The following is a 25,782-nucleotide window of genomic DNA, read 5'->3' on the forward strand; positions in this document are numbered from 1 at the left end:
GCAACTAGTTGCTAATGAGCTAGTCCTCTTATCACTTTCTCACTTGACTGTTGATGGGTTCCAAGTATGGTCCACAACGAAGAAAATTAGAAGCCGTTTTACTCTCATCTCAACAAAAACAAATACCTGTCACTGTTTCCAGCTTTTCCTTATTAATTGAATTGAGAAACCAACTTTGAATTATCAAACACATAAATTCTCTCACAATTTTGACAACAAATACGCGTCATTGTTTGTAGCTTTTGCTTATTAATTGAATTGAGAAACCAACTTTAAATTATCAAACACATAAATTCTCTCACAATTTTGATAACATTATAGCCATTCTTATTCAAATTCTCTGAATGAGTCCAATGCAGCTAAAAGGAAACCACTATAGATGAAAAACGTCAAATTGTCCGTCCTTCAGAAAACAAAATCTTCAGTTGTATGAAATCCTCAAGATCCAAATACAGTTAATGCACCAGACTAAATCTAGAAAATTAACTTTCTTGAGCTTTCAAATAAAGTTGCGAATATCTAAAGTCCTTGTATCAATATCCGCATCCTCGTCTTTATATCCAAACCTGGAGAGTTCAATACAAACAGTTACAAATATACCGGAAATAGACATCTGTGGAAAATAAGGTGTTTAGCAATACAAGAATACCAATGCAAAGAAAAAGTGCATGCCTAGTAAGTTCAATTCAATTCCCAAAATAACAGAAAGAAAATCGAATGCTGCTCAAAAAGTAATCTAAGTTTAAAATCAATAAAAATGCCTGACAAACAATGTGATAAAAGGGAAAATTGAACCTCTTTTTCTGTGTTTCAATAGCTGCCAGTGCATCTTTCTTAAGATCTGCCAACTGTGTCTTTGCAACAGTATGTTCCAACTGCTCTTCATATTTAGGTAGATCCTCTACATTAATACCAACCCTGTGATGGAGTTCATATTAGAATAAAAAGGGAGTTCATATTAGAATAAAAATTGGCTTTTACTATACTGCCTCATTTGTGCAGGTGAAAAAAATTCAAATTGAAGCAACAAGAAAATTGCAATCCTGAAAAATAAGACCAAGTAATGTGATTGCACTTTCATAAAAATGCATCATCAACCTAAAAGAAAATTAGTGACAAAAGTAGCATATCAATCATTGTCTGTATCTAGTAGTGAATCAAGTTGTGGATACAAAACGGTAATGGATGTACTGGAAATACCAGAAACTCTGTTATGTCTACACACTTAACAGATGAGGCTTCTGTATATAAAAATAGCATGCATGATGAAATTCTCATTTCTAGAATTACATAATCCTTTCAGGGTACATGAACCCAAAATTGACACCCAATAAAGGATTTACTGCTCCCAGTACAAAAAAGTTCCAATATGTTGGATCTGAAGAAAACAGTGGCAAATACACACCTTGGATACAAGGAGCTCCATGTCATTTAAAGATGCTTAAAATGAGTGAAGCATTTGATGACTCCAGTCGGCAATGAAATTCGCTGAAAAGGGATTATATCTCTTACACACAATCCTAGAAACTGTTTGCAAGATGTCATTTGGTCTAAACCTGTGTTCCAGAGCATTTCCAGGACAGGTATAGTGAGATGTGTTTAAGGGATGGCAGTCCAACAGCCATTTTTGGGGGCAGAGGTGGTGCTGTTAGGATTCTTTGACGGAAATATAACAGTTACATTCAAATCTAACTAATAACACAATGGAATAAAGGACACATAAACGACCAAAAGACACAGATTTAACGTGGTTCACCCAATCCTTGGGGCTATGTCCACCAAATAGAGAGTACAATATTATTATCCAGTAACTTCAACCTGTTACAATCTTCAATCTCCCTTACAGCTCAATATTGCTGCAAGAAGCTCTATTTGACGAGTCAACCTTGGGAAATGGTTGACGAGTAAACTCGAAAATGCTTGACAAGTTAACCAAAAAACAAATTCAGGTCAATGCCCCGAACCTCACAACTTATGAAAAGTGTTCAGTACTTTCTTGATCAGTTAACACAATGGCTATATATATATATATATAGACACAGACACACATACATGAGAGTGTGAGAGAGAGATTTACAAGTTAATGTTCAGCAGGATGACAGCATCAATATAAGTATGACATTAAGTCAAAAATGATGTTGGACGATGTCTACAGAAGCCTGCATGCCAACTACTTTTCACACTATTCAATACCATACTAGACCACAGCAAATGCACCTTCAATCTTTTTTGCAACTGACAATGATAATTGACTTGAACAGTGAGGACGTGTCCCCATGTAACACAGCTCCCAACTGGCAGATTTAAAAGAACACAACCATCCTTACAAAGTTACAAAGTAATAACATACCCAAGCATGTGAGTCAAGGCAACACACTGAGATGACACTGTGGTCTCAAAAATAGACAAAACACATTTTACAAGTAACAAATATATTGAAAAATTGTCCTGCAAATCTAGAAAACTCTTAATTATCTTTAAGTCTTGCTGCACAATTGCTAAGCACAAGTAAAGTGCACAAGGAAGGTCTCCCTCTGTCTTGGTCATCCTAGTGTCTTGTAAGGTACAGTCAAACAATTGGGAGAGATGTCTGAATCGTTTGGACTGTGAAGTTAAAAGCTGAAGGTTGTTATATAAGGTTACAGAAGGTTGTAGATATGTTGATTTTACTTTCCAGGTGCACGTGACTCAATAAAAGTCCATGGGCAAGCAGGGTCTGAGCAAGACTTGTAATGTTCTAAAAGAAACTGTTTGAGATTTCGCATGGTTTTGCTTAATCAAGTAATCCTTTCAATTAGCAAGTGTTTTTATCAGGACAGCAAGCCAATTCCTGGCCTACAAGAAGCAAGAATGAGTTACCCATACATGGGGAGAATGGAATGCTCAAAAAATCGAAGTGGATTGACTGAGATTGCTGATGTGTAGCCCAAATAGTTTCTGGAGCTAAATGAGGACTGAAATTATCAACATGTGCAACAGTGCAACCATTCTAGCATATTAGCAAAGGTAGACAAGCACTGCAAAGTTCAACTCATAAACCTGTTCTAGATGGGCCTGAAAATATTAATACACATAAATCTGAAGTATCAGGATACGAATGTCATTCTCCAAAGAAATGACGTACAAGGTGTACTAAGAAACTGTCAAGAACTCTAAGTGATGTCTGATCAAGAATCTTTACAGAAGGTCAATATTGCAACTATGACAACAGAATTTCATCTTGAAAGCATTTACAGCCAATGTTTATCTTTGTTAAACTTGTTCTCTGACACATGTAGGACAATTTGTTCAAATTGTTCTCCTATTGCTTTTGTGATTATAAATATGAATGACAATATCTGATTTCCATGAATGGCAAATGTAACCACTCCCATGATGTATTGTGCACTGAAGTTAAAAAGACCTATCATAATGTTGTATGACAAATTATGATAGGTCCCACAACCAAACTAATCTGGTGGACAATGAAAGTAGAGCATGGGGACTGGTAGTACCAAATGAAAGAAATGGATGGAAAAGCTATCATTAATTTAAGTATGAAGCTCAAAATTTCATCGACTTCTCAGAAAATTTTGAAATTTCCATAGTTGCACAAAGTTTCCTGAAGGGGCGACATGGGAGCATGACAGCTGTTTTGGGGACAGGGGGGACCAAGGGCCTAAATATGGGTAGTGTGGGGACAACAATGGGGGAACAATGACTGAAATATAAGATCTCTGCAAGTGCACCATGAAAGGAAAACTAGTTTTCACAAAGCTAAAGTTTGTGACTATTGTGTAATTGCATGTGCCACATATCAAGTGATCTGGCTTCCGGCTTAGGTGGTGGTGTTGTGGGGGAACATTAGCTCCAAGTCTACAAGCCTCTGAAAAGTCCCCAAACAGGAAACGCAATGTTCTTTTCCCCGGAAGCAGTACACTGGAAAATTTGTCGGAATTCACACTGACATTCATACAGAGAGAAGGCCCAAGCATTTTTTTAATAAAATGTATTCAATTGAAACAAATTTCCAAGTTGGGGAAGAGAAGCCTGAGCAGAAATGATCCATCCTTATTGGTGGCAAGTGCACTCTTTTTGTAATGCAACTTTTCCTCATCATATTTATGGTTGAAGCTTCACACAAGTACTACTTGAGCTTTCCTTTGCTTGATTCACTAGTCCTAGGTGTTGAAACTTAAGGTGTAATGAGCATGTCTGCAAGGCATGAAAATTGCAGGTGTAAGAACTTAAGAAGCATGTTTCTCGGGCACTGAATTTTATTGAAAAAGATTTAGAAAGTTATAACCAATCCCTGCCAGGGATCCCACCCACGCCTATTATTTTAAATTTTTATACTTTAAAATATTTAAATTGGATTTGAAAGCATAATAGATTTCTTATTTAAGGTGAACACCCCACGGCACAGCGAAGAGTTGTGAGCCTCTCAATTGGGAGGTCTTGGGTTTGAGTCTCCTCAAGCCCCAAGTTGATCCTGGCTTGAGACCATTACCTATCAAAATAATAATAATAATAGTTTAATAATAAATTTTTTTATTTAATATATAAAATTTAACATAATTGTTATTTATTAATAAATTAAATTAACTTTTTGAGCATATCTATGATAATATCTTTAAACCTATGATAATGTATTCAAATTTAATAATGCTGTTTTATTTTCAATAATTTTAATTGAATAAATATAAAAACAATATTTATATTAATTTTAAGTTTCATATAATATTATTTTATTTTAACAAATTATAAATTGGCTATATTATTTTATTAATTAATATAATTTCAAATATATTTAGCAATTTCAAACTATAGGCAATTTAACAGACTTATTATTTATATATATTTTGAATTTAAATTTATATAGAGCAAATTTATCGCAAAAACATCTTTTTCAAAGCTTCCACCCTACTCAAATGAGCATCATCCAAATTTATTGTTTTGCCTAATTCAAATTCGAACCTTGTGACTTAGGTTCAATAGAAGCAATATGATAAAATTTGGAAATGACTGTCGCATTCTGCTCGAATTATTTTACAGGTTATTAATAAGTTTTGCTTGAACCTTTACAAGTATGTCCTCCACATCATACACAAAACTAGGTGTGTTAATGTTGACTTGCTTTTCTTAACTTTAATTTAAAAAGGGCAGGTTTGATAACCACTCAAGTCATGCATGGATCTCAGGATTCCAGCTAATCAAATTGAGAAATGCATTCATCCCACCATAATACACATATAAACATTCTAACCTTGTGACTTAGGTTCAATAGAAGCAATATGATAAAATTTGGAAATGACTGTCACATTCTGCTCGAATTATTTTACAGGTTATTAATAAGTTTTGCTTGAACCTTTACAAGTATGTCCTCCACATCATACACAAAACTAGGTGTGTTAATGTTGACTTGCTTTTCTTAACTTTAATTAAAAAAGGGCAGGTTTGATAACTACTCAAGTCATGCATGGATCACAGGATTCCAGCTAATCAAATTGAGAAATGCATTCATCCCACCATAATACACATATAGACATTCTAACCTTGTGACTTAGGTTCAATAGAAGCAATATGATAAGATTTGGAAATGACTGTCGCATTCTGCTCGAATTATTTTACAGGTTATTAATAAGTTCTGCTTGAAACTTTACAAGTATGTCCTCTACATCATACACAAAACTATGTGTGTTAATGTTGACTTGCTTTTCTTAACTTTAATTTAACAAGGGCAGGTTTGATAACCACTCAAGTCATGCATGGATCACAGGATTCCAGCTAATCAAATTGAGAAATGCATTCATCCCACCATAATACACATATAACATACTCCAGAGAAAATTTGGAAAATAACTTACAAGTACCCATACTCATATTGCAACAGGACCTAGTAACTGTGTGCTAATCATAGCATTGTTCTGGAATTTTAAAAAATAAGTTGCACAAGATGTTTGTGGCCTTGTTAGAAATGATGGCAAGAATAAAATATGAATGGGCTAAAACATTTAATTGATGCTCATTTAGCAAAGCAATCAGAGAAATATTGTATAATATTAATGATATTGCTTAATATATAGACAACTCTCTATTAGATTAGATGACTTACTTCTTATTTATTGCATTAAATTCAGTTTTCAGAAGTGCCAGGCCCTTCTTATCATCCCTCATCAAGGGCTTCTTCAGCTGTTTCTCTACCTTGTCCAATGCATCCATCCTCATCTTCTCAATGCCAAAATTATCACGAAGGCCAGTCCTACAAAATAAATAAGAGGTTTATTGAAAGGAATGATAATTAATAACAAAGAAATGATTCATTATCTTGACTGTCATTTTACTACCCTTCTATTAGAGGCTTACGAAATTACATTGAATGATAAAATGAATTGCATCCAATAAATTTAGCAATTTATCTAAGACATGTAAGCAGTGGCTGTCAAATAGTATGTATCAGAAAGCATATAAAATATGCTTTTATGACACTGAAGATGAAAAATTGAGAAGAGACGACAAAAGAAAACCTCCTGCTGAAAAACTATTAGAATAAGTTTGTCTTGAATATAAAGAGTAGATTATTTCATAGAACAATGCAGAAGTACGAGTTCTTTGAGAGTGAGTATGCTTGATTTAATGTTGATGCACATAGAAGTGAGCTTCTTATGTGACGAAAATGATAGCAGTGAAGGCACTAAATAATTGTGTTGAATAGCAGGCTTGAGAGGTATTGATGATGTGATCAGGTGAATATGCTTGATTTGATGTTGGTGCACATAGAAGTGAGCTTCTTATGGGACGAAAATGGTAGCAGTGAAGGCACATAACAATTGTGGTGAATACCAGGCTTGAGAGGTATTGATGATGTGATCAGGTCTAGAACATTCACAAATGAGATAATCTCAGTTCAACAATAGTATTTTACTATGCTAAGCTCCAAGCTTGGATAAACCATTTGTGAATTCCAGGCTTGAGAGGTATTGGTGATGTGATCAGGTCTAGGAAATTCACAAATGAGTAGATCATAGTCACTCATGGTATTAAGATGCACTAAGTTTCAAGCTGGATAAACCATTTGTGGAAACACAAATTTAAGAACCACAAATTGAATCAGCCACAATGCAAATTGAAAATTTAGCAAATGATACACTTTGCAAACTGGCAAGTGATGCAAGTGAAACAACTTTGTCAATCAAGTTACTCTTATACCAAAATTCAACCCTTGTCAATGTTAACTTGTCCCTTTAGGACAACGTAAAACAGAACAGTGCGTAAGGTAAAAGCTTTCTTTGAAATAGAAAAGGAATCTCCCTGGTAATAAAAATACAATTCTAAAATTGATTTTTCAATAAACTCCTGTAGAAGTGTTGATAAGCCTTCTGTCCTTCCTTGAGAACTAAAAAGAGATCCCTATCCAGTGTAAGTGTGACACAAAGCTTGATTATAATATTATATTATAATTCAAAATTTATTTAGCAAACCAATTGGATTATCGAATACAAATCTACAATTTAACTTCTTCAAGTGAAAATCAAAATACATAGTATTATAAAAAAGAATTAAATGGAGTGGAGGAGGAGGCTCGGGTTTAGATGACCTCGAAATGGTGACAACTGGTACGCCAGGTCTGCCTTTGGCATGGGTCCACGGCGGCCTTGGATCCCACCAAGCAACAGACAAGCGGCAAGGTGGCAGGAAGGTCACAGCAGCGATGGTCCTAATCGATGGCAGACACAAGCCCCACGAAACAGATGGGGATATTCAAAAATCATGAACGGCATCAGGGGTGGTTTCAAACTGCTGGAGGAGAATGTATGGAAACCACACAAGCCTGCTCTGAAAAAGTTGTCTTCCCCATTGACCAAAGAAATACCGTCTACTATAGATAACAGGGCCCTAGATATCAGGATTGATTCATCATCCTGGAAGGAGTCGATGAAAATGCTGCAAGGAAGGGCTTTTTTTATGAAGTGGAGTGGGGGATGACCAGCTTTCTCAAATATTCGTAAGTTGGTGAACGACACTTGGAGTTTGCAGGTGGTTGTGAAAACCCTAACTAATGGTTTCTTCCTGATCATAGTGGGAACGGCCCGCGAAAAGACATGAGTGATGTATAACGGACCATTCCTGATGAGTGGTGTACAATTTTTCATCAAGGATTGGGCCCCAAATTTTAACCCAAAACAGGCCTTGATCAAGGAAATCCCAAAATAGGTCCGCTTGTACAACCTGCCCCATGAGTACTGGAATGAATAAACTTTTAAAACTATAGGGGACAGGATTGGAAGCAATAGCCAAGGAGGACTTCAGCATGCATGCCTGTATCTGTGTTATGTGGAGGAGGATGTATTTCGAGTGAATGAGGAAGTGGGATTGAAAAACCAAGACTGATCAAACAATCTGAACCAGCTACAACTAAAATCAATCTTGGTAGTCAAAGTACTAGGGGCAGAAGATCAATTAAAAAGTTGTTTGCGGGTGCTAGGAACATGAAAGGTCAGACAAAGCTTAGATTTGCCAGCCATGAAGTTCTTAACATGGAATGTCAGGGGCTGCAATGCCCCTGACAAGAGGCTTTTGATCAGTGGCTTTGATCAAGCAAAAGCAGAGGTGATTTACGTGCAAGAGACGAAGATGGAGATTGAGGTTGCAGCAAGAATTTTTGGTGTGTGAATGAGGTGGTCTGGTTTTTTTTGTGCAGGCAGAGAGTGCTTCTGGAGGATTGGGTATTCTCAGGAAGCTGCGAACAGTCGAAGTTGAGCCAGTTGCTAAGTCAAGGTATTGTTAAGTTGGTAAATTCTGTTCTTTATCAATGAATTTCATTGATTTCTTGGTTAATGTTTATGGGCCTGTTAAGAAGGAACAAAAAAAGTTGGTGTGGAAGGAGATTTCTAATGTTCTGCAGGGTCTGGGTAACCAAACTGTGGTGGTAGTGGGAGAGACTTTGGCTCTGGCCGATAAAAGGAGGGGTGTCGGTACGGTTGGCAGAGTCCAGAGAGATTTTCAGGATTTGTAGTGTCAAATAGCCTTTGGAAAGTGGAAGCCAGGGGGGGTTACATGGACTAATTGCAGGGCGGGTTTCTCCAATGTTGCGGAGAAGCTAGACCGTTTTTTCCTCCTTGGATAGTGGAATCAGCTTCCATTATTTTTTGAAGCAAGGGTGCTAGGGTTGTCAGGGTCTGATCATTTTCATATTTCCCTCTTGGTGCAACAAGATGGCATTCCATCAAGGTGCCCTTTTATAGTGGAGTTGATGTGGTTCAGGGAAGAGGGTTTTTTTTTCAAATGGTGGACTGCACCAATGGTCGAAGGGAATTTAGCCCTTCAGTTTTTTGAAAAGCTTAAGTTCATCAAGCAGAACTTGAAAGTATGGAATAGAGAGGAACAGAGAGCACTTCGGATGCTCTTGAATACTGCGATGGGCACTAAGTTGATATGGCAATTGTATGTGGATGGTAATCAGAGGTGGACGAAAGTGTTGTGGGTTAAATACCTAAACAATTTGGAGGATGAAAAGATCCTAACAATTGATAACCAACCTAGGGGTTCAGCACTCTGGAATTTTCCTAATCAGCTGCAGGCATGTCATCACAGATCATATTACATGGTAGGTAGGGGATAGAAGAAAGACAAAGTTCTGGAGTGACTCATGGGAGGTTTCAGGGCTTTGGAGAAGGGAGAAATTCCTCAACAGATCATTTGATGCGTCCAAGTGAGCAATGGGGGAAGAAGATTTGTGATTATTTAAATTTTGGGTTGATGGGGTTTATTTAAATTTTGTGAACTTGGAAAAAAATGAAGGCACTAACTGGAGTTCTTCCAGACTCTTTTAATCATTTTTCATGATAAAAAGTCTTTTCATTTATCACGGTTTTATTGTGTCTCTGATTCACATTCGTTTTACTTCTCAAATCTTGTTGAGTTCATGGAAAGTTTTCTCAATTCCCAGATTCAAGTTTTTTATTCCAGAGCTGTCATTCACTTTTCTGCAAACCTGTCTCTACTATCTCTGTTCGTATGTTTGCCCTCTAGACTCTACAAGTGCCTGCAAACATCTTTGAGTTCATGGGGATTTACTCACGTCCAAATTCTATTGCCAAGGCTTTGTGAAATCTGTGTATTATCTTCAGCCTGCGCTAGGATTTCATGGGCACCATTCTTTTTGCAACCTTTGCTTATAGGTTTCCTAATTTTTGTCCTGAAAAATTTAGTGCTTGGATTTCTTCTAATTTTTCTCCATGAAAATTTAGGGGTGGATTTTTATTGTTCTTTCTCCTTAAAAAATGTGTTGAATTTTATAGTTTATCCTTAAAAAAGCTTGTTTAAGTTTTATTATTTTTTCCTCAAAAAAATTATTAAGGGCTTTTCCTTAAAAAAATAGTGCCTAGTTTCGATCAGTTTTTCCCCTCCAAAAAACATATCTTAATATAGTGAGTAAACTAAATAAAACATTATTGCAATTAATTTAGCACATAAAATGAACAAACCCTGACACATTTCTTCAGCATCTGAAGATGAAAGATTTACATACTTTACTCGTATTTCTGCTACCTTCTCCAAGTATGAGCGAACATCAGGAATACCTTCTGTAAAATCAATAACTGAATTCTTAACTTGATCTCCAACTGAATATAACCCTGCCCTGGAAACAAAAGGGGTATAGCCTTAATAAGCAGTTAATAAAAAAGATGACAAACATATATAAAACAAGCACTTGATTGCAACTATTCAAATACAACAGAAACCTATCTAGAAAATTATAATTAAACATGCTAAACATGGCAAGAAATTAGTTACAAACCTAATAAAATAAAATAAAAATGTCTATATTGGAACAAATGTGGCTGTCTTCTATGGCTAAAAGTGTATGAACAGGAGGCAGGTAAGAACCCAGCAGGAAACTCAACTTTGCCTAGCAATTTGTAAATTTTATTGACACTATAAAACCCAGTCAAAGAGACTCCATCAAAATCAACTGCAGCTGCTTTCAGCTCATAAAAACACACCCAAAACCTTTATTAAGGTGCATCCTGATGAATTAATTCATCTTCAAAATTTATTAGCTTATTAGTCAATAAATAGTAAAAACGATCAACAAAGAGCCGCTAAAATAGAATTTATCATTTTATATGTTTAAATATTCCTGTGATAAATTACATGTAATGACATGAGTGAAACCCAGACAGGCATATAATTAACATAATAATATATTCTGGATAACTTTGTAAATGTGGTGAAAAGGAACATGTTGATCTGCAAGAGTAATCTGTAAAAAAGATAACTGCGAGTTCAAAACAAACAAAGCAGGGCTCTATATACTATAAAAAGTGGGTCCCATATAGAAAGTAATAAAATGCCTAAAAAACTAATGAATGTGTATATCAATTATATCTAAAATATGATGTAACGTGTCTCCAGTGGGAATTTGAATGCAGTGAAGCACTGGGAAATTTAAAGGAACTATGAGACATCAAACTGCCTGTATAGTCAAGGACTACCAATCATAGCAGTAATACACTAATGATTCCATTGCAATGCTACTTTCTGCAATGATAGTTATTATCCAAGGTTGCATGGGTACTCATACCCACACCCCTGGTACTCGTACCCACGTACCTAGGTACCAGGTACACATATCCCACGTACCGGGTACTCATCTAAGCATTTATCATGTATTATTATTTCAAACATATAGCAAATCCGAAACTGAAAACAATACATTACATTTGCAAACTTTATCACTGTTCTTGTTTTGAAAAACCATTGTCATGACTCATAATTTCAGATTTTTTATAAATATAAAAGTATAATTTTTAAATAAGTTTGACATACCCAAGTACCTCCGTCCCCTATTATGAAAAATACTTTAAACATTAAACATTCAGCAATAGCATATGTATATATGTATATATGTATATATATATTATAATTTGACTTATGGCTCATATTTTCAAATTTCTTGTTTTGAATGCTCAATGTCATGACTCATGACATATATTTTGATTTTTATATTTTCTATAAGATATTAATCATATAGAAAAAAATTAGGCATACACACGTACCCCCGTCCCCTATTTTGAAAAATATGCGTACCCGTACCCGCTCCCATACCCGTTCCCTTTCCCGTACCCACGTACCCGTGCAACCTTGTTATTATCAAATGGGCACATGATTTGTTAGACACAGAGATACATCTCCTAAAAGAAAACAATTATCCCAACAACTAAACACAATCCATTCACTGATTTTATTTATACTTTTTATCAAGGTTGCATGGGTACTCGTACCCACACCCCTGGTACTCGTACCCAAGTACCGGGTACACATATCCCACGTACCGGGTACTCGGTGGAGAGCATCATAGCTAAGGACATTGATTAAGATTCTGATTTTTTTTTTTTGGTTTTTTAATTTTTGTATTAGCTTGTTGTTTATCAACCTTAATTCAATACCAAATCAGTTTGAAACTTTGATACTCATTAACAATAAACTTTACCATTGTTCAAGTCATAAGTTTATCATTTGCAATATGTCATTGTCATATGATTTAGGATCTTTTTGTTCATGTTTAAAGTCTGCCTTCTTTGTTATGCATCTAAGCATTTATCATGTATTATTATTTCAAACATATAGCAAATCTGAAACTGAAAACAATACATTACATTTGCAAACTTTATCACTGTTCTTGTTTTGAAAAACCATTGCCATGACTCATAATTTCAGATTTTTTATAAATAAAAAAGTATATTTTTAAAAGAAGTTTGACATACCCAAGTACCTCTGTCCCCTATTATGAAAAATACTTTAAACATTAAACATTCAGCAATAGCATATGTGTGTGTGTGTGTGTATATATATATATATATATATATTATAATTTGACTTATGGCTCATATTTTCAAATTTCTTGTTTTGAATGCTCAATGTCATGACTCATGACATATATTTTGATTTTTATATTTTCTATAAAATATTAATTATATAGAAAAAAATTAGGCCTACACACGTACCCCCGTCCCCTATTTTGAAAAATATGCATACCCGTACCCGTTCTCGTACCCATTCCCGTTCCCGTACCCACGTACCTGTGCAACCTTGTTAATTTCTTATATTTTTTAATTTTCCTACTTTTTAATGCTGATAGCCATCCCCTGAGAAATAAAATCCAACCACGTCTATGTTACCAAGTCCAGCCCCCAGACCTGGACTGGTTTGAACCAGTTCTTGGTCCACCCACGGTCTGCCTTTGGGTCCGGACAGGGTCCAGCCAAAAGTGTGGTGGTTCAAACCAGTCAGGCCACAGTTCAATCCTAAGAGAATTTAAGCTGACCACAGTCAAACCAAGATGGCCTGCATTGAATTCCAACACCCAGTCAATTTTTTTCAATTGCAAATCTAATTATTTTTTCACATCCACAACCCTAAAAACTGGATTCGAAATGACTTATGAATTTATCTCTTATTTGACGTGCAAATAGGTTATTTTCTCTAAAAAGCTAAAAAGTGGTTGAGCAAGAGTTTGGATGAGCAAGTAGCTTGAAGATTGATTTGTGCCTCAACACCTTTGCAAGCTTCCACTGTGGGGCAAAGGTAAAAAAACTTTGCAATTACTTTTTGTTTTTGTTTAATTTCTTAAATTTGTGTTTTTTATTCACTTTTATTGTCCATAAGACCTACCTGCTTTTTTTTAATTACCCATTCTGTTGTTTTTGTACAGAACGTGTATAAAATGTCTTGCCTTAGGAACTGCAATGGCATCTCCATCTTCCTTTGTAGGTAATAATAAACTAGAAAAAATAGATCCAATTTTTGGTTCTCCTTTTGGAAGTATGTTGATGTTATAAGACCCCTTCTAGGAGGTGGTGTATTTTGATTGATGTTATAAGACCCCTTCCAAGAGCTGATGCATTTTTTTGAAAACGTATGGATTGTGATAAAGAAAAGAATAGTTGATATTAACGGGTGGTAGGCCACTTGTGTGGATTTCCTAAGTTGCCGGTTCAGATTCGGGTACAGGTTTGGATTCGAGATTTGGGTTTGAAATTTGTTCAATTTTCTTGGAGGTTGGGTTTGGATTCGTTTTGGGTTCGTCTATACAAGAATATATATGCAGCAAATAAGTTCATGCACCACTATGCTAATTTTAAAGCAACATAGCAAAATATACCGTCATATCAATGTTTCAATTCGAAAACAATAATGTCAACATTACTAATCAACCATCATGATCAAATATCATCAAAAAGCATCGAGCAAATCATCATTCTGCTGTTGCAAATTAGAATCACAAAAGATAATGCGAGAGGCCCGTTTAAGGCCAATGTTATGATTGTGCCATATTGTAAGCTTCACACATTAATTGTCATAATCGATTCAAAGAAGCAGCTTCGGATCAGACTGGATGAAGCCAAAAAAGCAGGCTTTGGATCCAGAGTTAACCACAGGAAAGATCTCTTTAAATTTTGTTCAATCCATAGTTTTCTATACATGTTAGCCTATATGTACAACATACATTCCATAATAGATGTGTGACACTTCTGTGCATCCTGATTCTTCTCAAGTAGAGTTTAATTCAAATTAAATACGACTGGTAATTTGAGTTTAGTTATGTGCTTGAGTCTAATTTGACAATAAAAACTTTTTCAAAAAGTAAACAAAAGGTGTTTTTTGACCAAATTCTATCTCAGTTCCTATGCTAGAATCCAAAGTCGCTCAAAAGTTGTCTGAATTCTGCCAGGGTTCCTTTGAGAGAATTCCCAACAAAATTCGGCCTCTGTGGCAGACTTTTGACAGAATCTGACAAGGACCAGACTTTTGAGAGAATTGAACCAGGAATTCCTAGGTCCAGGAGAGAATCTGGTAACTTAGCCTGGAAGAGATATCAAATGACATGTAAAAGAAAATGCACCTATACCAAATGAAACAGTATTAACATATATCATGGAGCATGAAGCAGCAGAAAAGAAAGAAGTATGCAGGGAAAATACAACCACTGGCACTAAAAAAATCAAAGGAATGTAGACCCATCTACAAATTTTGATGGAAGACGACGCATTTAATAATTAATACTACTGCAGCTGAACTTGAAACTGGAACTCAAGCACACATTACACACAAAGAAAGGGACCAATGGAAACTTCATTTCAAAATGAGAGTCAAGACGTTGCCAACATTAATGTAGCAAGATGCTTATACGCAAATGGGCTCCTTTCATGGTTGTTTGCTCCTAGAGTAGAAGAAGAGATGTCAATGAAGCTCCAAGAAGACTAAAGAGCCCCTAAAACAGTATTAAAATATATCATAGAGCCCGAAGCAGCAGAAGAGAAAGAAGCATGTAGAAAAATACCTATGTTACTGGTGTCTAGCATCCAAGTCTGGAAGCAGATGCTGATGCATTCAGATTTTGGATGCTCTCCAAATACCTTGTGGATGCACGCAGCAAATGCTTCCTGGGCACCCGGATGCTCATGGAAGCCTAATCACTTCCTACGCAAATCTGCAGGGCATCTGGATCAATGGTTTATTTTTGTAGATTTCTTGCGTCTGCATCCGAAATGACAACTTAGTAAAATACAACCACTGGCACTAAAAAAGTCAAAGGGAATGCAGCCCCATCTACATATATTGTGATGGAAGACCAAGCCTTTTCTACTACTGCAGCTAAGCCTGAAACTGAAACTCAAGCACCCATTACACGCAAAGAAAGGGACCGTTGGAAACTTCATTTCAAAATGAGGCAGGACATTGCCAACGTTGATGTAGCAAGATGCTTATAAGCAAATCGTGACTTTTAGTGTTGTTTGCTCCCATAAATGCCAATGAAGCTCTAAGAGGACAAAAGAGCGCTGATTATGAAAAGTACGAACAAGCTTGTTGGATAGAGAGATCAAGGGGGTTGAGTATGCACTGAAGCCTGTAGGGACTTATTATTGGAATAGGGGTATCGACTATTTTAGATGGGTCAAAAGATGTAAGAAATCATCCCTTGATCAATGTCATAGTGATGTCCCCTAAAGTGGCAAATGTTTTTGAAATCCATGGATTGTGAGAGGCAAGCAAAAGAAGGGCCATTTATTGTTGATATTCTCATCTTTGTCATTGAACAAGTGGGACCTAGAAATGTTGTCCAAGTCATAATAGACAATACAAAAAATTGTAGAGTTGTTGGTTTGTTGGTCAAAGAGTGCTATCAAAATATATTTTGGACACCTTTTGTGGGCCACTCAATCTTATGCTACATAAGCCTAGGAACTAAATTGGATAGATCAAAGAGATGTATGCAAAGGTTGAGGACATCCAAGTGTTTGTCACAAACCATCGCATAACTCAAGAAATTTTCAAATTAGTCTCACATCTGGAGCTATTGAAGGTATCTTCAAGAGGTATCTAAACTTGAAGAAGTATTTAATTTAAAAATTAAGATTAGTATTTTACATTTTCCAAATTTTCATAATTTGATTGCGTGGTGTGTATTATTTTTAAAAGTTTCTCTAACAGTTGTGTATTTTTTCTGCTCTAATTTTTGTTATAGGTTGTTGAGACCCATTTTGCATCAGACTTAATCATCTAGAAACGACAAGTGAAAGTGAAAGTGGCACTTTGCACTACTATTCTGATCAGCCAAAGCAACACTAAGGCGGCAACAGAAATTAAGTAGTGTTGATAATTGGTAGCTTATATCGGATAAACCTATGAGACAATACTATTGTGTGTGTGTGTATATATAAATGAGATATAAATTTATATATATTTAAGTATTATTGTGAGAGGAATTAATATAATAATGATTCATGGAAATTATATATATATATATATATATATATTTAGAATTTGTCATTATATTAACTACCTAATAACATGTCTTTTCTTGGTTTATTCTCAATTTGCACAAAGAACAAAATGACCACTCCTATACATTTGCACCAAGAAGGTTGCCACCATATAGAGATTTATAAGTGCCAAGGGTGTACAAGGCAACATTCCTTAGACTCTTCCTTGATGATGCAATGCGAGATTTGATTAAAGTTGAATTCATAGAGCTTGTGAATGCAACCGGTGTAAGTAACGTCATCAATTTAGGAATGATGCTCATAATATGTCTACAATCTGCTCCTTTATGGGCACATACACAAGCTTAGCTTCTCCTTGCAATACTTTGCCAGTCTTTACATGACATCTTGGATATCATTTACCTGCGATCTGGACTTCAAACCTCACTGTCTATGTTTGCAAGAAAATATATTAACTTTTATAAAGATTTTAATATGATAGTGGGCTTTCAAGTCTTATTAGATGTTTTATCTTTAAAAGGTTTAAATGCACATGAAAACCAAACTTTTAAAGAGATGTTTATAAACAGATACATGTCGGTGGGCAATTTAAGTTCACTTACAAAATGTTAGTTTATATTTAAGGTAATATTTTTTTTAATCAAAACGAAGAGCCTATATATTTATAATACTTATATAGTAATACCTGCTAAGGTAATATTAAAATGCATTTTTGGCTTCTAATGACTAAAAACAGTGATTGCTGACCTCTTTAAGTGTATCGCTAAAGTTTACAAAGGCTTTGTAATATTAGAATATTATAATGTTTCTTTAATGGTCATCTTAGTTTTTAGTTTATAAGGTACTTTCTATTTGTGTCTTTAGTTCACAATTGTTTCTTTTAGAAACAGTCAACTTTGTAAATCTAAATAAGGAGCAATCATCTTTGTAAATCTATATAAGGAGCAGTCATCTCCTTTGTTTAATGTCTACAACAGCATCGAATTACCATAACATGGTTTCTAAGTGAGTCAATGGGATTTCACAAAATTTGACCTTTTTTGTTCTGGATTTTTTTTCCAAAAATTGGTTTTCTGATTTTTTGAAACAAAAATTGTCGTAGGCATTTTATGAAAAAATTGTGGTTCGTTTTCAAAAAAAATTGCTGACAATTGCAAGCCTGGTTGAGGGTTTTGATTGTGCAATTTCTTGGTTTTGGCAAAAGTCTATGGTTTTTTGAAGTTACATGTATTTGCATGCAAGTTACATGTTTTTGCATGTTGTTTGCATGAACATTTTGTTACTTGCATGTGCTATTTTACCATGTGAAGTCTTGTGTTTTGCCATGTGAACATTTTTATAGTTTTGATCGATTTTTCACCTCAAATCGTGTCTAGTTTTTCTGATTTTTCTCCTCAAAAATCATGGCTTTTTGCAATTTGTTTTGGGGCATCATGCTCATTTGCAAAGTTAGGAGCATTTGCCAATTTTTCATCAAAATTGTGATAGTTGTTCTGAATGTTTGTCTTTGTATCTAGGGAAGAGAAGCTTCCCTATCCAACATCAGATTTGATTACTTTGTGATGATTTTTGGTTAGATGTTTACTGATTCTGGGAGGGTTAGTGGCAGACTCATCTCAGTGGCAGAGTCAGTGTCAGTGGTGGAGGAACACCTACGGTTTCGACTTAAAGTAGCCTTAAACCCTATCTCATTTTGGCTTGTAAGTGACCCTAGGAAAGTCACTGATTAATAAGGACTTCCATAAGGTCCCATAGTTGTGTCAAGGTGTTTTGAGTGGTCAATAGGTTGTGTGGGCAAAAGTTTGCTAAGTACAACAAAAGTTGTCAACAGTTGTCAAGAAGTCGCAATCTTTTGCAAGATAGGGTCAAATATGCAGAATGACCACATTTTATGTGGATTGATTAGGATTGGTGTTAGATAGGCTTAAAAATACCTAAGTAATCATTCACATTGCAAAAATTGCAACATTTCACTAAGAGTGCAAAAGCGCCAAGAATCAATTGGAGATGGGTTCCAACAATTAGGACATGGAGTGTGGAGCTATTTAAGACCATCCACGCTCTGGACACTAGGTTGGATATTTTGTGAGTAAATTTCAATAACAAACTAATCAGTTTTTCCTTCAATTTTATCACAATTAGCTTTGCAACTCGAGCATTTGATCTTTAATGGATTGATTTGAGTCTTTCCTAAACATGGATAGTTAGGATTCATCATACACTTGCTTTGTGTTCAATGGTAGTTAGAGTTCTTTTATTTTGCTCAGTTGAATAAAATTCCTGTCTGTGACCCATTCACTAGACTGTATAGAGTTAGCGGAGCAATAATGTCCCTATCATGAAACCCTATCGTGGGATCATCACAACAACTTGGGATCTAATATTAGACTCCATGTACAGTGTACATATGCAATTTGGAGTTGAAATATGTAGGTTTGCTATTTTCCGTAGCTTGCCCTAGGAGAGTTTTGCAGTACTCGACTAGGAGTAAGTGGAGGTAACAATGAATGGATGGCTGATACATGGAGGAGAAGATTAGAGACCAAAGAACATATGATGTGAAGGATTTGATAAGTTGAATCACATTGCTAGGGTTTTAACCACTGAAAGGTCATCATAGTCTATTAAAGCTTGAAACCCTTGTTATTAAGCCTTTTATAGGAAAGTACTATATGGATGCTCTGTGGGTTTGGAACCCTAAAAATCCTCGAGAACTCTGAAAAGGGTATCTGAAAGTCTGATTTGTTTGAGGGCTTGATTTAGAAATTTACGAGTTATTCCAAAAAAAAATGGATTAGGAGACCTAATTAGGCCTAAAAGGCTAGTAGCCCTATTTCATGGGGTTTGAAGAGATCAGTAATAAGACTAAGTAGCATGAGCAAAATGATGCCAAGGGTAGTCGAAAATAGGGATTTTGAAGGCCATCCATCCTACTTGAAGATGATCGTGGCCATGGAGTATTGGTGATTAAACTTAGGTGATTAATTTTATACAGGAGTGTAGTTTGTATGAGGTATTAGCTTGGTAGAGAGGTCTAGGTGGAAGAGGAGTTGAGATAGGTATTCCTCTTGTGTAGGGTCATTGAGAGAACCCTCAAAAGGCTAGAGTAAAGGCCTTGTAGGAGTCCTGAAGGAAAAAGGACTCAAAGTGAAAGATCTCCCTATCAATCAAGCTTGACTCTTGTTGCAAATTGCAAAGCATTTTAAAGAAGGTAAAAACTCCTCTATTCCAATCTGGACAGATTTTAGCTACTCTTGGTCATTTACATCATGCAAATCTAGAGAGGCCCTTAGCAACAACAGAATTTGAGACCACAAGACAGCAATTAGGCAATGACCATTAAGGGAGTGTATTTGAATATTGTAATGTTTCTTTAATGGCCATCTTAGTTAGTCTATAAATTACTTGCATTCACTAGTCAAAATTGTGTCTATAACTCTAAGCAGCTTGTTGGGCTTGCAAAATTACATGAGAAACCTATCAAAGCCTTTTAAAAGCTTGTGATACATTGTTTTGGCTTGTGAAAAACCTATTATGTTAAAAGCAACAGTTTTGAGAAGCATTGAAAGTGTTTTAAAACATGTAATATGACTTACTTGTGGCTTGTTAAAGCTTGTCTATACTTGTAAATGGCTTTCCAAAGCCCGTCTATACTCAATCACAACCAACACAATGTGTTTTCGGCTATGCTAATTCAAAATGGCATTTTAAAAGCTTGCAATGTTGATTTAGAAACCCCTGCGATAAGTTGAGGGTACAATCTACATGGCATGGATCCACAGCCATCCCAAAAAAATGTTGTATGCTAAAGGAAGATCAAGCACTTAAAATGTTACATCTCTTTCAATTACTCCTAACCTAAATGGCAATACAACCAATTCCTTGGATAAATTATGTTGTATGCTAAAGGAAGATCAAGCACTTAAAACATTACATCTCTTTCAATTGGTCCTACCCTAATTATTGGCCATACGACCAATCCCTTGGATGAAATTTCTTCTTCTTCATAGGTTTTTATGGTTATCTAACATCTTCGATCAACACCATGCTCCGAGAAGCCCAAAGTTTCACTAGATTGAATGTCTAAATATTTAAACCAACACCTCCTTTCAATATGCCCTTGAATCTATGTTCGTGGATCAAAACCTTTGTGTACAAAGGTTGATTGTGTGGATGATTGAAGGATTTGTTGCAAGTAGGGCTTGATCAAGAATCTCTCTATGAACGGAAGGGATTTTTAGCAATTCAGGGATTGATATTTGAGCAAAGGCCCGTTGCAACTAGTCCACCAAGCTATAGTTATTTGATGAGGAATGTTCCCGTTGTTTATATGTTGATTGTTTTGGAATTTATACAACAAGTTGTCTTTATGAGGAAACTCCTTTAAGTGTGATCATAGCTTGACTTCCCGTAATCGAGTTAGATGTTTTTGCCTTGTCTTCTACAACTTTGATGATGACCACATTCACAGATTGTTCGCATTGTTCTAGCATGTTGATCACATTTTCATAATTGGTGTATGTGCAATTAATCTTGCTACCTTTAGAATTTGATGATTCACCATTCTCATACGTAGGTAACAGTTGTTTGAATGTTGTATGATCATTATTTGATTGGTGCCCACCCACTTTGATCTTGTCATTGTCAATCAAGTCTTAAATTTCATGTTTTAGCTTCATACATCCATCCATCTTGTATCCTCTTTTTCTGTGCAAATCACAATAATGGTTCTTGTTCCACCATATTGGTTTGATTTGTGGTTCTCATGCTCTTGATTCTGGTAGATTTGTTATCTTGTGATCTAAAAGAGTTTCCAATATTGCTTCAAGAGATTCTCAAGGGAGTGAAGTTATGCTTGGGTTTGGATAACCAAGGCTTGTCTCTATTTGATCCATTGTTTGCTCTTAGTGTTGTTGCAGTTGAAAGTCTTGCTTGCTTGGAGACCAGTTGAAAAAATTGAAGATTGTTGGTTTTGCTTTCACATTTGATGCTTCTACAACTCTGTTATTTACCACATTTTTGTTCTTGTTCTAGAATTTGAACTTGTCTTTGTTGTGGGAGTTGTTTGAAAATTTGGTATTTTTGTAAATGGTGATTTCTCCTTTCTTGACCATGACATCCTCAATTTTTATTGCACTCTCTATCATCTTGTTAAAGCTAGGAGGTCCTTGTAGTTGAACTGAATAGTTCATTTCGGGAATCAAATTATTAATGAAGATATCCATCTTTTGACTGTCACAAATCTATCTTAGATTTGTGTTGCAAAAGTCCACTTCTTTGATTCAACTTGCATAGGACCAACATTGTTACGATGTGTTGTATGTTGTAGGAATATTGCTAGACGAACTTCTTGACCAATTCTTTGATTCCATGAGGTAATTTAAAGAACCATTTCATAGCTTCTTCTCCAAAGCTTTGGGGAAATAACCTCGTCCAGTAGGTTTGTTCATGCATGAACTTCAAACTAAGAGTGCAAAACTATTTGTAATTCTTTGTTAAATGGGAAAGGACATGTGTTCTAAAGTGTACTTCGCTGGTTTGTCCTTCTCTTTCTTAAGATTCTGGATTTCAATTTGTAGCACTATAAACTGTTAAGGGTTGAGATAGGTGTTTCCACTTCTCTCATTTTCAATTTTTCAGCATCAAAATCTTTAGGAAGCTCCACTCTTATAGAAGCCTAGTACATGAAGTATGTTTCTTTGTCAACATTCATAACTCTCTCCATCATTTTTTGAAATTTTTTGCTTTGTTGACATTTTCGGTAATCCTCTTCTATAAGTTCATCATCACTATCAGATTTGTTATGATTGTTGTGTGCACCTTGATTGCTTTTGTTTATCTTGGTCATTGTTTTCTTCCTAGCCATATTGATGGTTTCAATCCATTGTGCCGAGAAAAGGCTAAGTTATTCCCATTTGCAGGCGGAGTTCAAAGCCCTGTTTGCCGCCAGTAAACCTTCCCAAAATAATTTTTAATTGAATTTCAAAATCACGATTACAAGCAAGGACATTCTCTTGTATATTTATACACTTGGAACTTTATTTCTATACCAAACACTCACATTTCATCCACCTGTAGTGCTCCAAAAATTCATTGTTTTCCATCTTTTCTCCCATTTAAAAAGCTGATTTCACTCACTTTCCTAAGCCCTTTGTTGCTCAAAGGCCTTCCGCTCATATTCTATATGCATAGTCTTCCAAATCTACAACTTTCTAGCTTGAAAGATCATGTTATAGCATTACAGTTTGACTCATAACTCAAGAGTGACATGAGGCAATTACGAGGAAGAGAACGTGATAAAATGATTGAAAGCCTACAATGCTTCCACGACTAAAATGGCATTCAGAAGAATGTTTTTATACAAGAGTATGTAATTAATCAAGACACTTCTACCAAACTTGGGCACATCATTGAGAGTATCTCATATTAGCATGAAGACCAAGATAAGATGATGTAATAGAAGTCATGTCTTGTTAGACACTTGGTTTATTTTTATTATGCATTTTGTAATTTTCTTACTGACAAATTACATGTAATATAATGACAAGATGTAATTGCATGTGATAGTATTACCTGCAAAGTTAGAACATGTTATCGCATTTCGAGACATTAGGGCTTGCAATGTTGAATAAGTCAAAATTAATTACGGAATAAATAAAGGAGGATGCAATCTATAACTCTATGCTTGAATGTAGATCAAAATGCTTTCAATAGAAGAGGCAACTTGCTTTCAAACTTTATGTTGATTCAAGGTGCTATGTGACAACATCTTTTGAGTATTGACTGTGAGTTTTATGTTTTGTTAATGAGGGTTTTGAACTCAATCTTGCACACTTTGAGCTGCATACTGTATTTGGAGTCAAAGTTTGTTTCCTCATTTGGTCTTGCATACTTTGTTTCAGATAAAACCTCGGGTGCTAAGAACTACCAAGCAAAAAAAAAGGAATCTGAACACCAAACTGCAATCCTTGTGAGCATTAAACGCAGCTATAAGAATCATGGTTGCTCGGGCAAAACAAAAACTCAAAAATGTGAGTTTCAGGAAACCCTGACATAAAATGATAAAACCTTTCACACGGAGAAAGTCGCAAGCCTATAAAATACGAACTTGTGAGCACAAAGAGTCCTTGAGTAGGACCAAGTAGCCCTTGAATCCGCAAATCAAAGAAATCCTCAATGCCCTCAACAACCAGCTTAAAAACAAACACGTGACTTTCAAAAAAAGAAATGAGAACACACATTACAAAGATAACGTTCAAAAACCTCCCACAAGTAGAGATGTACAAGAAGAAACCCTTGAAACATAGAGAACATGAACAAAATTTTGACTGTATCAATGAAAATGGATTTAGAGTGTTGGTGTAAATTAGTATTTACTATTTACACTTACTTAAGTTTACTCAGGTTAATGCATTATTTTATTATTTTATTTGTGAGACACTTAGGAGTTTGCACACCTTTTTGAGTTGTCATGTAGACAACACAGGAGTACGCAACTCTATTTTAGCACATGGTGTCTACAACACTATTTTGCGTGTCACACCCTTGTAGGCTTATCCTCTCATCATTGCACATACTTTCGTGCTTAATGGAGAATAACTCATATCTGGTGGATATGTGCCTACTTGTTGACATATCATGTAGCTGATTACGAAGCATTCTAGATGTATCTCAGAGGCCTTTATATACAGGCACTCCTAGTGTACTCGATTATGGCATATTGAATATACTGTCATTCTGATCATACTCTCTCTCTTAGTCTACAGTTGTGCTTGTGTTTGAGTTCTTAGTTCCTGGGTGAATTTTGCCCTTAGACAAATTCTTACATGGTATCAGAGCTTGGAGATTTTCTCATCACATAGCCATTCGAGACCACGCTTGCTTCAACACCTCAGCTCGAATCCGGAGTACTGCAGAAATTGGGAGTGTCTAGAGCCAGATCTGACCTCACCATTGCATCGCGAACACTGAATCGGTGAAGATTGACTATAAACCCGGCTACTTTGGCCCAAAGTCGACCGTGAGGCAAAAAAATTTTGCAAATCAAAACCCGAAGGCCCCGATTTGTAGTTCAGGTATAGTCATTATTTTCAAATCTGTCATTTTTCTTTGTAATTCCATCATATTTTAGTGCAAATTTTTGGAAATTTTTCGCCCTCCCAACAGAGAAAAAAATCTCGCACTCCCAACCGAGCTGTGAGATCCTAGCTCTACAGTGTGAAGGTATTATTTAATCCGCAGCCATACCATATTCAATATTGTCGCGGGAAGCACATAAATTTCCCGACTACGAAGCCCCGCCCACTAACGATTGCCCCCTTCACCAACGGACATCACTTATCTGGCGACCAAGCCACACAGCTAGCTCTTTGCTTTGTGTTTAGCAGTGGGCGGCTTTTCTTTTAAATAGCACGCAGGCTTCCCACACTACCAATGTGGGATTAACCTCCTATTCCCAACGTGTATTTCCGGCGCATCCTGTTCTCGGCATGAACATAAAACCCGACAAATGTAAAATTCGGGCGTCACCTTTCAACAACTCCGTCAAGGCCTATGAACTCCAACAGGGGTTTATAACTTCAGCAACCGCAGCATCTTTTCCGACGTTGATTTTAATTTTTCCCGCCCACGCGGAGTGTTGCCCACCCGCATCAGCCAACTGGTCAAACATGCAACCCAACTAACAGGTGCCATGTGGCATCTCAAACAACCTCCATGTCAGCAACAACAACCAACCGAACAACGCTTGCCACATCAACTAAGCACAAATGGCAATGACATCAGCAAACAACTTCGCCACATGTATAGCCCGACACATCAACAGCTGACTCGATATTTTTTCATACAGCCACAGTGGATAGTGCCACATCAACCTCCATCCGTATGCCACGTGCACAGTCGTACCGTTGCCACATAAGCGTTCGTACAATACAAATTGCTGAGTCATCTACCATGTCACCCAACCTGTTGTTTTCCGCTAATGTCATTCAATCAGTAGGTTAAATTTGACGGT

The 25,782-nt window shown here is 36.0% G+C and overlaps 1 protein-coding gene across 1 annotated transcript in view; it reads right to left on the reverse strand.

The window, feature by feature from the left end:
- Window positions 1–303: 303 nt before the first annotated feature.
- Window positions 304–25,782, reverse strand: part of MGP1 (MALE GAMETOPHYTE DEFECTIVE 1) — a 55,473-nt gene continuing 29,994 nt past the window's right edge. The window contains exons 4-7 of the mRNA XM_089813651.1: window positions 10,511–10,621; window positions 6,095–6,241; window positions 796–918; window positions 304–566 (exon numbers count right to left, since the gene is read on the reverse strand). Of these exons, the coding sequence (XP_089669777.1) occupies window positions 500–566; window positions 796–918; window positions 6,095–6,241; window positions 10,511–10,621 (448 nt within the window). The 3' untranslated portion in view covers window positions 304–499. The remainder of the gene's footprint in view (window positions 567–795; window positions 919–6,094; window positions 6,242–10,510; window positions 10,622–25,782) is intronic.

This window comes from Cupressus sempervirens, chromosome 2, assembly GCF_028749045.1.
Source record: "Cupressus sempervirens isolate cs-2001-9-10 chromosome 2, ASM2874904v1, whole genome shotgun sequence".
Classification (NCBI taxonomy): Eukaryota; Viridiplantae; Streptophyta; class Pinopsida; order Cupressales; family Cupressaceae; genus Cupressus; species Cupressus sempervirens.